Source organism: Mercenaria mercenaria, chromosome 9 (genome assembly GCF_021730395.1).
Source record: "Mercenaria mercenaria strain notata chromosome 9, MADL_Memer_1, whole genome shotgun sequence".
Lineage (NCBI taxonomy): Eukaryota > Metazoa > Mollusca > Bivalvia > Venerida > Veneridae > Mercenaria > Mercenaria mercenaria.
In genome coordinates, this window is record NC_069369.1 from 40,493,310 (window position 1) to 40,509,967 (window position 16,658).

At 36.7% G+C, this 16,658-nt stretch overlaps 1 protein-coding gene across 2 annotated transcripts in view; it reads right to left on the reverse strand.

Annotated features, from left to right (window-relative positions):
- The window catches only part of LOC123546972 (phospholysine phosphohistidine inorganic pyrophosphate phosphatase-like), a 46,299-nt gene continuing 29,641 nt past the window's right edge, over window positions 1–16,658 (reverse strand). For both annotated transcript variants that reach the window (XM_045333671.2, XM_053551297.1), the window contains 4 exons: window positions 15,520–15,583; window positions 7,259–7,351; window positions 6,541–6,632; window positions 1–504 (listed from right to left, as the gene is read on the reverse strand). In XM_045333671.2, the coding sequence (XP_045189606.2) occupies window positions 408–504; window positions 6,541–6,632; window positions 7,259–7,351; window positions 15,520–15,583 (346 nt within the window). In that variant the 3' untranslated portion in view covers window positions 1–407. The remainder of the gene's footprint in view (window positions 505–6,540; window positions 6,633–7,258; window positions 7,352–15,519; window positions 15,584–16,658) is intronic.

Genomic DNA, 16,658 nt, shown 5'->3' on the forward strand with positions numbered 1-16,658 from the left:
AATTTTTATGTATGCAAATTTTAATCCAAACATAGAGTGTTATAATATTTTGTATATAATATATATAGCGCAATATTGTATATGCATCATTGACATATATCAGAACATAAGGTTATACTGCAGCTGAGATAATTATAGTCACCTTCCAGTAGGGGACATTGTATTGCATTGTAATAGTTCAATCACTTGTTTTCCTAGAATGTCTCTTTGAATTCCCTAGTAACCCTTTAATATTTTCTTTTCCAAACATTCTGAGAAACTGCATTCTTTTTGACTCAATTAATCTGATACTTGTTTTTACAGAATTATGAAAGTAAAATACAATTACACTATATACTTTTTATCTAGCTAATTAACTAATAATTAATAACTGATGTCATTCTGTAGGGTACACATAAACATCTGTTTTATTTTGACTGCCCAGCAAGAATTAAATCCACAGCCTGAGCAAGGTTATCTACAAAACCATCAGGTTTTACTGTTGGATGATTTTCATCTTCTGGTCTGAAAATACAAACAGGTAATGTATATCATTATCTCAGCCAAATAGTGGTTAACTGTTTCTTTATGACAGCTCTAAGACATATAAGTTATAACCCAGTTGAAAAATAAAACAAGAGGGCCATCTTGGCCCTAAGTCGCTCACCTGAGTAACATATCATAAAAGTGAAAACATACATGTATTTGACCTAGTGATTTCATGGAGACAAATATTCTGACCAGTTTTGGATCAAAAATGTGGCCACTTGAGTGAGTTTTCTTTGATTTGACCAAGTTCTGGACCCCACATGACCCAGATTAGAACTCGTCCAAGATTTCATGAAAACAAATTTTAACATTCTGACACAGTTTCGGGAAGACTGGAGTGGCCTCTAGATTGTAAAAGAGCTTTTCCTTTGATTTGACCCAGTGACCTAGTTTTTTTATCCCAAATGACCCAGATTCAAAATTGACCTAGATTTCATCAAGAGAATAATTCTGATCAAATTTCACAAGTATCCTGTCAAAAATGCAGCCCCTATTGCACGCATACAGTTTTTCTTTGATTTGAATGGGTGACCTAGTCTTTGACTCCAGGTGACCCACATTCAAACATTACTTAGATTTCATCAAGACAAACATCCTGACCAATTCTCATGAGTTTCAAACTAAAAATGTGGTCTCTAGAGTGTTAAAAAGATTTTCCTTTGACTTGACCGTGAGACCTAGTTTTTGACCCCACATAACCCAGATCAATCTTGACCTATAAATCATCAAGACAATTATTCTGACCAATGCTCGTGACTGTGGAATCTTGAGTGTTAACAAGATTTTCCTTTGATCTTGCCTAGTAGCCTTGTTTTCGACCCAATATGACCCAGAATCGAACTTGGGCTACAGATAATCCTTCCGACCAAGTTTCATAAAGATAGGGTCATAAATGTGGCCTCTAGCTTGATAACAAGCTTTTCTTTTGATCTGAGTGGGAGACCTAGTTTTTTGACCCCACATGACCCAGATTCAAATTTGACCTAAAAGTCATCAAGACAAACATTCTGACAAATTCTCATGTTTCAAACTTAAAACTGTGGATTCTTGAGTGTTAACAAGATTTATCTTTTGATCTGGCCTACTGACCTAGTTTTGACCCCTTGTGAACCAGTTTCGAACTTGACCTAGTTATTTATTTATTTTGTTGGGTTTAACGTCGCACGACACAGTTATAGGTCATATGGCGGCTTCCAGCTTTGATGGTGGAGGAAGACCCCAGGTGTCCCTCCGTGCATTATTTCATCACAAGCGGGCACCTGGGTAGAACCACCGACCTTCCGTAAGCCAGCTGGATGGCTTCCTCACATGAAGAATTAAACGCCCCGAGTGAGGCTCGAACCCGAACTTGACCTAGAGATCATCGAGACAAATGCTCGATCAAGTTTCATAAAAATTTGGTCACAACTGTGGCCTCTAGAGTGTCCACAAGGCAAATGTTGACGGACGACAGACAACGCCACAATAGCTCACTTTGAGCACAAGAAGTAGAAATTAATATGCCCTTGCCTGAAAAGACAACAAATGCTTTTTGAGATACATGTACAAAGTTAAGTCCTTAATGCATATCTTTTACTAATTAAGTCAAGGGCCATAAAGCTGGTCTTTAAGAATGACCCCAGGTGCACAACTTCACTGGATGAATAATATTGCTGAACGATTTCAAAACTCTTAGTAAAATTCTTTCAAGATATCACAACACAAACTTTTGTGCTTTATTTACAAAGTCAAGGGCCGTTACTCTGGTCTGCCTAAGTGAAATCCACAGGTGCACAGCTTTTCATGTTATACAGCAATCATCTAATGTTTACTTTTTGTGATACATGTAGATGTAACACAAACGTTTAAGCTCATATGCACATTTCCACTACGTCAAGGACCAAAGATTTGGTCTAAGTGAAATCCAAAATATGCATATGCTGTATAATATTTCTGATAGCCTCTTGAATAAATGATTTCACAGATACATGCAAAAAAACTTTTACACGTATTTTCACCAAACTTGCAGGTCATAACTCATATCTGGTTGAGTGAAATATATGTACCAAACAAAACTCAGCAAAACTTCACATGCTGGACAACAATCGTATAATTTCAGATGTCTCTAAATCAAATACATTTTGAGATTAGATGTGACACAAACTTTAGGCCTGACCTGATTATTTTTTACCTTTCAGTATCTGGTCCTCCTGAATGAAATCCCAAACAAAACCTCAGGTGCGCAACTTCTCAAGTTAAATAACAATCCTATGATTCATGATGACTTTAGATCAAATACTTTTTGGGACATGCCCAACGCAAATTTAGAAGTACAGACAGACATACATGTACAAACAGAGATAAATGTTAGCACCTGTTCCCACAATAAAATGGGCGGGGTCAAAATTAACTTATCCTTTTTACCTAGTTTCCAAGGGACAACATTAAGTATACTGTAACTCTTCACCTTGAATTATCCTTTTTTATTGAAATGTAATAAATATCTACAGAGTTTCAATTCAATATCTGCATTTAATTTGGAGATAGTACCTTGCACGCAAAACTTTAACAAGGATTTTCTAAGTCCAAAAGGGGGCATTATTTGGCAAAAATACATGTCAGAATTATGGGACCTGACCCAGTGAGGTTGGTTATTGACCTAGAAAAGAAACAAGAGGGCCATGAAGGCCCTGTATCGCTCAACTGACCTATTGGCCTTAAGATCATCAAGATTAATATTCTGACCAAGTTTCATTAAGATATTGTTATAAATGTGGCCTCTAAAGTGTTAACTAGCTTTTCCTTTGATTTGACCTAGTGACCTAGTTTTTGACCCTACATGACCAAGAATCAAACTTGACCTAAAGATCATCAAGATTAACATTCTGACTAAGTTTCATGAAGATACAATCATAATGTGTCCTCTAGAGTGTTAACAAGCTTTTCCTTTGATCTGGCCTAGTGACCTAGTTTTTGACCCCACCTGACCCAGATTTAAACTTGACCTAAAGATTATCAAGATTGACATTCTGACCAAGTTTCATTAAGATATGGTAATAAATGTAGCCTCTAGAGTGTTAACTAGCTTTCCCTTTGATTTGACCTGGTGACCTAGTTTTTAACCTACATGACCAAGATTCAAACTGGGCCTTAAGATCATCAAGATTGACATTCTGACCAAGTTTTATGAAGATACTGTCATAAATGTGGCCTCTACAGTGTTAACAAGCTTTTCCTTTGATTTGACCTGGTGACCTAGTTTTTGATCCCAGATGACCCAATATCAAACTCGTCCAAGATTTTATTGAGGTTAACATTCTGACCAAGTTTCATTAAGATTGGGCCAAAATTGTGACCTGTAGAGTGTTAACAAGCTTTCCCTTTGATTTGACCTGGTGACCTAGTTTTTGACCCCAGATGACCCAATATCAAACTCATCCAAGATTTTATTGAGGGTAACTTTCCGACCAAGTTTCATTTAGAATGTCAAATTGTTGATGACGGAGGGATGACGGACGACTGATGACGACGGACGACAGACACAGGGTGATCACAAAAGCTCACCTTGAGCACTTTGTGCTCAAGTGAGCTAAAAATAAGTTTCAGAGCTATATGCTTTTTATGCCTTTAAGCAATAGCTATATGTACTTACATGCAAAACTTTAACCACTATTTTTTAAGTCCAAAAGGGGGCATAATTTGGTCAAAATGCATGTCAGAGTTATGAAACTTGATGATATCAACTACTTTTATAACCCTGAACACACATGTAAACTTTCAATTCAATATCTGCATTAGTTTTGGAGATAGCAACTTGCATGTAAAACTTCAACCAGGATTTTCATTAACCAGGATATTCCATGTACAAAAGGGTGCATAATTTGGCCAAAATATATGTCAGAGTTATGTGACTTAAAACAGTGACGTTGGTAATGGACCTAGAAAAAGAAAAAGAGCTGTTGGAGGACAGCAACACTCGACTATTCAACAGCCTTGTCGATTGAATGAATACGAGTCGAAAAAGGGGCATAATTTAGTAAACAAGAGCTGTCTCCATAGGATGACACATGCCCCCAATGGCACTTTGAATGAATAGTTATGGCCAATGTTAGAGTTTAGGACCTTTGAGCTACGGACCTGGGTCTTGCGCGCGACACGTCGTCTTACTGTGGTACACATTCATGCCAAGTTATTTGAAAATCCATCCATCGATGACAAAGATATGGACCGGACACGCCCATCAATGCACTATACTTTAATGTCTAAGTGTGACCTTGACCTTTGAGCTACGGACCTGGGTCTTGCGCGCGACACCTCGTCTTACTGTGGTACACATTCATGCCAAGTTATTTGAAAATCCATCCATCGATGACAAAGATATGGACCGGACACGCCCATCAATGCACTATCCTTTAACGTCTAAGTGTGACCTTGACCTTTGAGCTACGTACCTGGGTCTTGCGCGCGACACGTCGTCTTACTGTGGTACACATTCATGCCAAGTTATTTGAAAATCCATCCATCGATGACAAAGATATGGACCGGACACGAAAATTGTGGACAGACTGACAGACTGACAGACCGACAGACGGTTCAAAAACTATATGCCTCCCTTCGGAGGCATAAAAAGCAAAATAGGGTTATGGAATCTGCATAGTGCTTATTAGCTCATGACAGTGGACAAGTGTGTGAAGTTTCAATCCATTCCCATTAGTGGGTACTGAGATACCAGCTTACATATAAGAATTTAACCCAAAACTCCTAAGCTGAAAAAGGGGCATAATTTTGTAAAATGCGAAGTTAAGTTATTGACCCTTTGCACTGCATGTCATATCATGACAGTGAACAAGTGTGTGAAGTTTCAATCCTTTCCCATTAGTGGATACTGAGATACCAGCTTAAATACAACAACTTAACCAAAACTTTCTATGTTGAAAAAGGGGCATAATTTTGTAAAAAAGCAAAATAAAGTTATGGGATCTGCTTTGTGCATGTCAGATCATGACAGTGAACAAGTGTGTGAAGTTTCAATCCATTCCAATTAGTGAGTACTGAGATACCAACTTACATACAAAACCTTAACCAAAAAATTTTAAGTTGAAAAAGGGGCATAACTTTGTAAAACAGCAAAATAGAGTTATGGAACCTGTGCAATGTAAGTCAGTTAATCACAGTAAATAAGTGTGTGAAGTTTCAAGCCATTCCCACAAGTGGTTACCGAGATACCAGCTTACATACAAAACCTTAACCAAAAATTTCTAAGTCAAAAAAGGGGCATAATTTTGTAAAAAAGCAAAATAGAGTTATGGAACCTGTGCAATGTAAGCCAGTTTATCACAGTGAATAAGTGTGTGAAGTGTCAATCCATTCCCACAAGTGGTTGCTGAGATAACAGCTTACATACAAAAACTTAACCAAATCGGGACGCCGACGCGGATGCGGACGGGGATGCGGACGCCGACGCATGGGCGAGTCCAATAGCTCTACTATTCTATGAATAGTTGAGCTAAAAAGTAAGTTTCAAAGCTATATGCCTTTAAATGATAGCCATATGTACTTGTACACAAAACTTTAACCAGGATTTTCTAAGTCCAAAAGGGGGCATAATTTGGCCAAAATGCATGTCAGAGTTATGGGACATGATGCTAATAAAGATAATTCGACTTCACCCGAGTTATTTCAGGAATTTACCCATCCTTATTTAAACATACACATGTATTAGAGCTTTGGATTCGCCTGCTAGTATCCCAGAATTCTCCAACATGTACATGTAACTCTTTTACACTAATTCAGAATGATCCTTCAAACCAGAGCGTTGAACTTACCAAACTATCTCCTAAATGTTACTCACATGTATTTACCAGTCTTGAAATGGTTCTGAAGTAACAAAACTTGGTAAGTTTTGAAAAAGCTCTTCAGAAACAACTCATCATGAAGTCAATGTTTAAACTTGTCACCAAACTAAAATTTAGTATCTTAGACTCGAAAAAGAATAACATTTTCCACTATGTAAATCTCCATCATGTAACTTACCTGTACTTGCCAGTCCTCACTTGAACACCCCTCATACCAGAATTCTGGGCTCCACCTATATCTCCCACTATATCATCTCCAACCATAACACACTGGAAATAAAACAATGTAGTAAAATTTGCTCCAAGTAGAAACCATAAAACAATAGAAACTACAGATGCTTTTGAGAAAAGCGCATGTCTCCCACAACTGCCCCTGTGAAAAATGTCTAGTTTCTCTGGATGGCTGAGATGAATGGACCCAGTTAGACGGCTTGGACGAGTGGACTCAATCAGTAATTCAACGGCCATAACTCAAAAGTGCCTGGACAGATTTGGCTTGTTATCGAACTTGGCCGAGGTCTTATGATCAAACACATTTTGTTCAAGTTTGGTAAGATCGGATGAGAAATGTTCGACTTAGAGTGCGGATAAGCTTTGTGACAGACAGCCAGACAGACAGACAGCTTTATGACAGACAGCCAGACAGACAGACAGACACACACACACACACACACACACAGACTGGAGTAAATCAATATGTCTCCCACACCACTGTGTGGTGGGAGACATAATAAAACATACAATAAGATAGGCTGCATACAGATTCAGTAACATATTGAAATTCAGAGCACAGATCCTTAACCTCTAAACTACCTCCCTGTTTCTCTGTTCCTAACGATATATGATATCTAGGCATTTAACGATTCAAGCTTAGCAATCCTCAACATTACACTTACTGTATCAGCGGAAATGCCCATATCTTGAACTGCAGTATTAAAGAATGCTGGTTCAGGTTTCCCTACCACCTCAGCTTGAATATCACAGGCAAACTGAAAATATATGATAGACACAATGAAAATATATGACAGGACATACTGAAAATATAGGACAGACATATTGAAAAATACAGGACAGGCAAACTGAAAATACAGGACAGATGTACTGAAAATATAGGACAGACATACTGAAAATATAGGACAGACATATTGAAAATACAGGAAAGGCAAACTGAAAATATAGGACAGACGCACTGAAAATATAGGACAGACATATTGAAAAAAAAGGAAAGGCAAACTGAAAATATAGGACATACATACTGAAAATATAGGACAGACATACTAAACATACAGGACAGGCAAACTGAAAATACAGGACAGATGTACTGAAAATATAGGACAGACATACTGAAAATATAGGACAGACATATTGAAAATACAGGAAAGGCAAACTGAAAATATAGGACATACATACTGAAAATATAGGACAGACATATTGAAAATATAGGAAAGGCAAACTGAAAATATGGGACAGACATACTGAAAATATAGGACAGACATATTGAAAATATAGGACAGACGCACTGAAAATATATGATACGCATACTGAAAATATATCACAGGCATAGTGAAAAAAATACGACACGCATACTGAAAATATAGGACAGACAAATGGAAAATAAGGACAGACATACTGAAATTACGACATATAATAGATTAAGTAGAAAATGTGGGTAGTGACTTTGTTTTTGCTCTCAGGTAATCCAATCTTAAAGTTATCCTGTATTTCATGGAGACAAAGATTTATTAATACCAAAGAAAATGTTGCCACTAGATTGTTAACAAGGTTTTTCTATAATCTGACCTTGTCTTAACTAGAACTGTCACAGGAGTGACCAATACCCCCACAATATGGTCTTGTCACAGAAGAATGACAACCATAAGAAAGACATGGCCACAAGAAGATGTACTTTAAATCAATTTGACTTGTATTTTATGATGTTAAACCTGTGTAACAAAAACATTTAAATCTGTCAAGAACTTCACTGGAGTGTTTAATGACTCCAATTATGACTGAAACATTGTTGAAAAAAAGTTAAACCAAACACACACACACACACACGCACACACACACACACCAATGGTGGATGAATATTGCACAATAGCTTGGGTCTGTGTTAAACAAGAGGACCATGATGGTCCTGAATCGCTCACCTCTTCCCACATGACCCAGTTTTGAGTATGACGTCGTTTTTTCTATTATTTGACATAGTGACCTAGTTTTTGAGCTCATGTGACCCAGTTTTGAACTTGACCTAGATATTATCAAGATAAAAATTCTGACCAATTTTCATGAAGATCCATTGAAAAATTTGGTCTCTAGAGAGGTCAAAAGATTTTAATAATTTTAGACCTACTGACCTAGTTTTTGACTGCAGTTGACCCAGTTTCAAACTTGACCTAGATATCATCAAGATGAACATTCAGACCAACTTTCATACAGATCCCATGAAAAGTATGGCCTCTAGAGAGGTCACAAGGTTTTTTTATTATTTGACCTACTGACCTAGTTTTTGTAGGCACGTGACCCAGTTTCAAACTTGACCTAGATATCATCAAGGTGAACATTCTGACCAATTTTTATGGAGATCCATTCACAAGTATGGTCTCTAGAGAGGTCACAAGGTTTTTCTATTTTTAGACCTAATGACCTAGTTTTTGACCGCACATGACCCTGTTTCGAACTTGACCTAGATATCATCAAGATGAACATTCAGACCAATTTTCAAACAGATCCCATGAAAAATATGGCCTTTAGAGAGGTCACAAGGTTTTTCTATTATTTGACCTACTGACCTAGTTTTTGATGGAACATGACCCACTTTCAAACTTGAACTAGATATCATCAAGTTGAACATTCAGACCAATTTTCATACAGATCCCGTGAAAAATATGGCCTCTAGAGAGGTCACAAGGTTTTTCTATTATTTGACCTACTGACCTAGTTTTTGATGGCACGTGACCCACTTTCTTTCTTGATCTAGATATCATCAAGGTGAACATTCTGGCCAATTTTCATGAAGATCTTATGAAATATATGGCCTCTAGAGAGGTCACAAGGTTTTTCTATTTTTAGACCTACTGACCTAGTTTTTGACCGCACATGACCCAGTTTCGAACTTGACCTAGATATCGTCAAGATGAACATTCAGACCAACTTTCATACAGATCCCATGAAAAATATGGCCTCTAGAGAGGTCACAAGGTTTTTCTATTATTTGACCTACTGACCTAGTTTTTGATGGCACGTGATCCAGTTTCGAACTTGACCTAGATATTATCAAGGTGAACGTTCTGACCAATTTCATGAAGATCTTGTGAAATATATGGCCTCTAGAGAGGTCACAAGGTTTTTCTATTTTTAGACCTACTGACCTAGTTTTTAACGGCACGTGACCCAGTTTCAAACTTGACCTAGATATCATCAAGGTGAACATTCTGACCAAGTTTCATGAAGATCTTGTGAAATATATGGCCTCTAGAGAGGTCACAAGGTTTTGTTTTTTTTTAGACCTACTGACCTAGTGTTTGATGGCACGTGATCCAGTTTGGAACTTGACCTAGATATCATCAAGATGAACATTCTGACCAACTTTCATAAAGATCCCATGAAAAATGTGACCTCTAGAGTGGTCACAAGCGGAAGTTTACGGACGCACGCACGGACGCACGACGGACGACGGACACCGCGCGATCACAAAAGCTCACCTTGTCACTTTGTGACAGGTGAGCTAAAAATATCAACTAATGAGAGAGGTACAGATAAAGTGTATCAAAACACTACTTTAGTATAATTCTAAACAAAAAGGGGGCATAATTCAGAAAAATTTTGGTGCAAGAGTTATGCACATTGTGTCATAATAAAAATTATAATGTGGGTGAAGATGTGGAACAACTGCTTCAAGTTTGAAACAAATGCATTTCATACATGTAATAACTGAGATATAGTGAAAATGCATCAAAATTAACCTTAAATTCTAAGTAAAAGGGGGCATTATTCATGAAAAATTGGTGTCAGAGTTACGCACCATGTGTCACATGATGTGGGGATAAGGTGGAACATCTCTTTTAAGTTTGAATCAAATCCATTTAGTAATAACCGAGATATAGTGAAAATGCATCAAAATTAACCTTAAATTCTAAACAAGAGCACCGCCTTGCGGGTGCTGACGCTCATCTGATTTTTTTTGTGTAATAGAACTATTGTCCTACCCATGATTTTCTAAGTCTAAAAAGGGCCATCATTCTTGCAAAAAGCAGGATAGAGTTATGTTTCTTGATGTACAGTGTCCACTTATGATGGTGAAAAACTGTTGCAAGTTTTAAAGCAATAGCTTTGACAGTTTATGAGAAAAGTTGACTTAAACATAATACTCAACCAAGAAAATGATTTTCTAAGTCCAAAAGGGGCAATAATTATTGCAAAAAGCAGGATGGAGTTATGTTGCTTGCTGTACAGGGTCAGCTTATGATGGTGAACAAGTGTTGCAAGTTTCAAAGCAATAGCTTTGATAATTAAAGAGAAAAAGTTGACCTAAACATAAAACTTAACCAAGAAATCTGATATTTTCTAAGTCCAAAAGGGGCCATAATCTTGCAAAAAGCAGGATGGAGTTATGTTTCTTGCTGTACTGGGTCAACTTATGATGGTGAACAAGTGTTGCAAGTTTTAAAGCAATAGCTTTGATAGTTTAGGATAAAAGCTGACCTAAACATAAAACTTAACCAAGAAAACTGATTTTCTAAGTCCAAAAGGGGCAATAAATCTTGCAAAAAGCAAGATGGAGTTATGTTTCTTGATGTACAGGGTCTGCTTATGATGGTGAACAAGTATTCCAAGTTTCAAAGCAATAGCTTTGATAGTTTAGGAGAAAAGTTGACCTAAACATAAAACTTAACCAAGAAATCTGATATTTTCTAAGTACAAAAGGGGCCGTAAATCTTGCAAAAAGCAAAATGGAGTTATGTTTCTTGCTATACAGGGTCAGCTTATGATGGTGAACAAGTATTCCAAGTTTCAAAGCAATAGCTTTGATAGTTTAGGAGAAAAGCTGACCTAAACATAAAACTTAACCAGGCAACGCCGACGCAGACGCCGACGCCGACAACCGCTCAACTGATGACAATAACTCATCCTTTTTTTTCAAAAAATCAGATGAGCTAATAAAACGGGGCATAATTCATGAAAATATGGTGTAAGAGTTATGCACCTTGTGTTACAAGATGTGGGTGATAAGGTGGAACATCTATTTTAAGTTTGAATCAAATCCATTTCGTATTAACTGAGTTATAGATTTCGGGACGAGACGGGACATGACAGACCATGTTTACTGAGAATGTTTAGTGAGAAGTTGTGAATAGATATTTGTCTATTTTCAGCTCAGACAGCCCTGTCAATGTGGTCAATCTGAACAATTTGAGAGAGGTCAATACAAGGATGTTATAGAAAAAAGTTGTTGAAGGTTCATGAAGTTGTTTAGAAGAAAAATGGTTTGAAGTTTTTCGTGTTTTTTTTTCTTCCTTTTTCAGGTTTGACAATCCCTAAAAGGGAACAATATGGGAGAAGTACATGCAAGGATGGAACAAGACAAGTTAGTTGATGACTCATCTAGCAGTTGGTTCGATACTCCTCTATTTTCATCCCTGTTGGGGCTTATTATGGACCAAGTGGAATAATCTGTTCAAACTACAAGGGTACTCAAGACTAAGCTTGGTGAAGATCTATCAGGTGGTTCATGACAGGAAATTGAGGAAGTTTTTGGACAGCCCCTTAAAAGGGTTATGCTAAACAACAGAGGTGCAATGTACAGGCCAAGTTTTGTGATGACCTATAAAAGAGTTTATCAGTAGACGATGTTTAGTAGTTTTCTTTTCTATTTTTACTACTACCAGTTCATGTTATTATTTGCGGTTGTTCAAAAATTATTGGCAGAAAACCATAAAAAAGATGCTACAGACCAATTCTGGTTAAGCAGATATCATGAGTAAAAGTTGTTTAAATGGTTTTTTTTCCTACTTAAAGCTCTAATAGCCATTAAAATGCACTTCGTTTCCGAAAATCTAAAGTTGTACACACAAAACAAATATATGAAGAAAATAGAGAGCATAGTGCTTTGTCTTTTGAAGACTATTCATTTATACAGAAATATGAACAAAAGTGGAAACTGAGCTTGCATATAACATAGGACCTATAGTAATTATTAAGTTTATCGTTAGTCAATCTACCAATACAAATACAGATGTAAGCCAGAAGAATCTCTCTGAGAACATTTAACTGTATTATTTGTTATAGAAAATGTAAGTCTAATCAGCTCCACAAGGAAAGTTCATGGAGGCTATATAAGAAACTGTGCAATTTTATTTGTTCTATTTGTGAACCAATTTACTACGCAAGAAACAGTGACAATGATCATTTGAAAGTGAAGATCGTTAAGAATTTTTTTTTTGCTGTAGGATTTATTAATTACGCTTGAGTCTCGTTTTAAGGCTCACTATACCGTGTTTTTTGCTGCAGGATTTATTAATTACGCTTGAGTCTCGTTTTAAGGCTCACTATACCGTGTTTTTTGCTGCAGGATTTATTAATTACGCTTGAGTCTCGTTTTAAGGCTCACTATACCGTGTTTTTTGCTGCAGGATTTATTAATTACGCTTGAGTCTCGTTTTAAGGCTCACTATACCGTGTTTTTTGCTGCAGGATTTATTAATTACGCTTGAGTCTCGTTTTAAGGCTCACTATATCGTGTTTTTTGCTGCAGGATTTATTAATTACGCTTGAGTGTCGTTTTAAGGCTCACTATACCGTGTTTTTTGCTGCAGGATTTATTAATTACGCTGTTTTGAGTGTCCGTTTTAAAGGCTACTACTATACCGTGTTTTTTGCTGCAGGATTTATTAATTACGCTTGAGTGTCGTTTTAAGTCATATACGGTTTGCTGCAGATTTATAATTACCGTGTGTTTTGTCTAGTGTTTTGCTGCAGGATTTATTAATTACGCTTGAGTCTCGTTTTAAGGCTCACTATACCGTGTTTCCAATTTTCAACAAATGAACATATAAAAAGAACATTAAATGCTACAGAAAAACTTTTCAGGATTTTAAGAACAATTTGTGGACAAATATGTACTTAGGGTCTGTTTCCAATAGATAAAGTTAAAAATAATACAGGGGTGGAAGGTGGTATGTTTGGCATATGCGAGGGGATGGATATGTTCATGAGTGATACTAGATAAAATATCAAGGAAATGAACTAAAAGTAAACCTTTGACCTTTTGACCCCGAAAACAACATGTATTTTACTGAAGTAGTGCTCAGTCATCATGTATACCTTGAAACCTGTAGCTTTAATACTTTGCTCATTTAGAGTTCAGAAATGAAAAATGTTGACAGACGGACAGAGAGGCAGATGTCTTAAAAAGCCATTTCATATTATGTCTCATTTTTTTTGAAAATGGGTGAATAACAATCTGACATGTAAACCCTGACATATGCAAATAGCCACATCATGGTTATGCTGTACACAGACAGACTGACTGACAGACAGACTGTTGAAACACAATATACCTCCTGTAAACACGCATACTGATTTAAAACGTTCTGATATGAATTTACAAACAAATTAACTATCTCATTATTTGCAAAAGAGAACTTGTTATCAACAAAATATCTATTTATATTGCTCATTTTCTTCAGGTATCATAACAAAGTATCCAGACCATTAGGCAATACTGATAAATTAAAATAATCAATTGCTGATCAAAATAAATGTTGCATGTTATACTTAAAGTATCATTAAGTCATAGAGCAATCACGACAACATCCTATTAGCTAACTAAAACTAACAGTGTAGTTATCTTAAACAAACTTGCAAGGCAATAAGGGAAATAATGTCGGATTTTGATTACATGTTAGTTTTCACAAAATTCTAAAACTGGAATGTCACTCAGTCAATGTCACAGTTTTCCTGGAATGTATATAATTTTTACATACAAATAATAACCAACATCACATCAAGGAAGAGGGGTAGAGAACAACTGATTTAAAAAACACTGCCTTCTTTTTACATTATGTTTGTAAAGCTGTCTGCTGCAGTTATTGTTCTTTATCAACAATATCTTCCTTACACATGTATGTGATATATTGTACTTTATCAAAGCTGTCTCTTTCAAAGATCTTTTTGATTATGTATTTTGCCTTAAATGAACATTGTGGAGTGTGCAATCTGCTTACTGTTTCAGTATGTAACAACTGACAACACAAAACCTGTCTACATAATTCCTGATTTGTGATATGAAAGAATATTTACATAAGATCTGATAAGGTAGATATGCATCAGGTGATAAAATTGAATCATCATTTCTTCCTAACTTTATAATACAGTCTAAGCAGTAGCCAAGGGACCAACACAATCTGGCTGCTACACACTGGTGGCAACTTAAGACTGGTGGCTGCTACACACTGGTGGCTACTTAAGATTGGTGGCTGCTACACACTGGTGGCTACTTAAGATTGGTGGCTGCTACACACTGGTGGCTACTTATGATTGGTGGCTGCTTAAGACAGGTGACTAATTAGGACAGGTGGCTACTTAATAAAATCTGGAAAGCAGATCCCTCGGAAGCACCGAGAACAAGAAAAACAGTGAAAACTGCAGACTCCCTTTGATTGAGTCTATTCATGAGCAGTAATGGAAAATGCAACACTGCCCACACCCCCTAGCACCGCCTTTAGCAGTATTCAATCTTCAAATCAAAATGAGTTGAAATCAATGATCCCAAAGGACCAGAAAATATTAACTACACTGAGATGAAGTTGGGGCCACTTTTTACTGTTTAAGACAAGTGGCTGTTTAAGACAGGTGGCTACTTAAGACAGGTGGCTACTTAAGACAGGTGGCTGTTTAGGACTGGTGGTTACTTAAGACAGATGTCTACTTAAGACAGGTGGCTGTTTAGGACAGATGGCTACTTAAGACATGTGGCTACTTAAGACAGGTGGCTGTTTAGGACAGGTGGCTACTTAAGACAGATGGCTGCTTAAGACAGGTGGCTAGTTAAGACAATTCAAAATTTGAAAAATATGTCAATTTGGAAAGATAGCTGACTGGTGATTCATGTGGTCATGTTTTCAAAAACATAAAGTAAATGTGTACAAAAAATCACCTCTAAAGCCTTCATAAATGGACCTGCATCTAACACCAGCTTTCCTCCATGTTTGTAATATTTTCTGAAAAGATAAGAAAGAAAAAGAAAGAAAAGAAAAGTTGATCTAAATATGAAATCTATACAGGTCAATAATACCTGTCTATTGACAGCACGCCTGACTATGTAAAGAACTGATGAAGTATGGGGTCAAAATACAGCCAGAGATGTCCATAGAAAAGAAGGAAAATAAGACAAATAATGCACATGGTTCTGTGGAGCTGGATAAGTCTTGCACTATATGGCAATGTGTAACCTATTATTATTATAAACTAATATTCATGTCAAAAAGAGCCATAACTGAGCCAAAATCCTTTTCCTAGTTATGTAGACTATGATGATAAGATAAGAGGTCAAAGTTTCAAAGCCATATGTCAAACAATTTAGACAAAATACTGGCTTGTGCCAAAACTAAACCAATTTCCAAGTCCAAAAAGGGCCATAGTGCAGCAAAAATACTTGAGTTATGCACTCTTGCCTACAGATAGAGACTGTTATAATAAACAAGTGATAAAAGTTTCAAAGCCATATGTCCAACAGTTTACACAAGATATGGACTGGTATGAAAACTAAACCAATTTCCAAATCCAACAAGAGATCACAGAGTGATCTTGGCGCCCACCAATGTGCCATTTTTGAGTGTTCCAAATTTCAAGACTTACTGACTAGCTCAAGGTCAAATTTCATTTCCGTACACAACACAAATCTATGCAAGTGGTCCAAATTTGAAGGCTGTAGCTTGAGAAATGTAAAAGTAGGTCACTAGGTCAAAATCCAGGTCAAATTTTACTTCGGAATACAAAACTATGCATGTGGTCCAAATATGAAGCCTGTACCTTCAAAAATGTGAAAGTAGGTCACTAGGTCAATGTAAAGGTCAAAGTTTGTTTCGGTACACAAAACTATGCATGTGGTCCAAATCTGAAGGCTGTAGCTTGAGAAATGTAAAAGTAGGTCACTAGGTCAAAATCAAGGTCAAATTTTATTTCGGAATACAAAACTATGCATGTGGTCCAAATTTGAAGCCTGTACCTTAAAAATGTGAAAGTAGGTCACTAGGTCAATGTAAAGGTCAAAGGTCATTTCAGTACACAAAACTA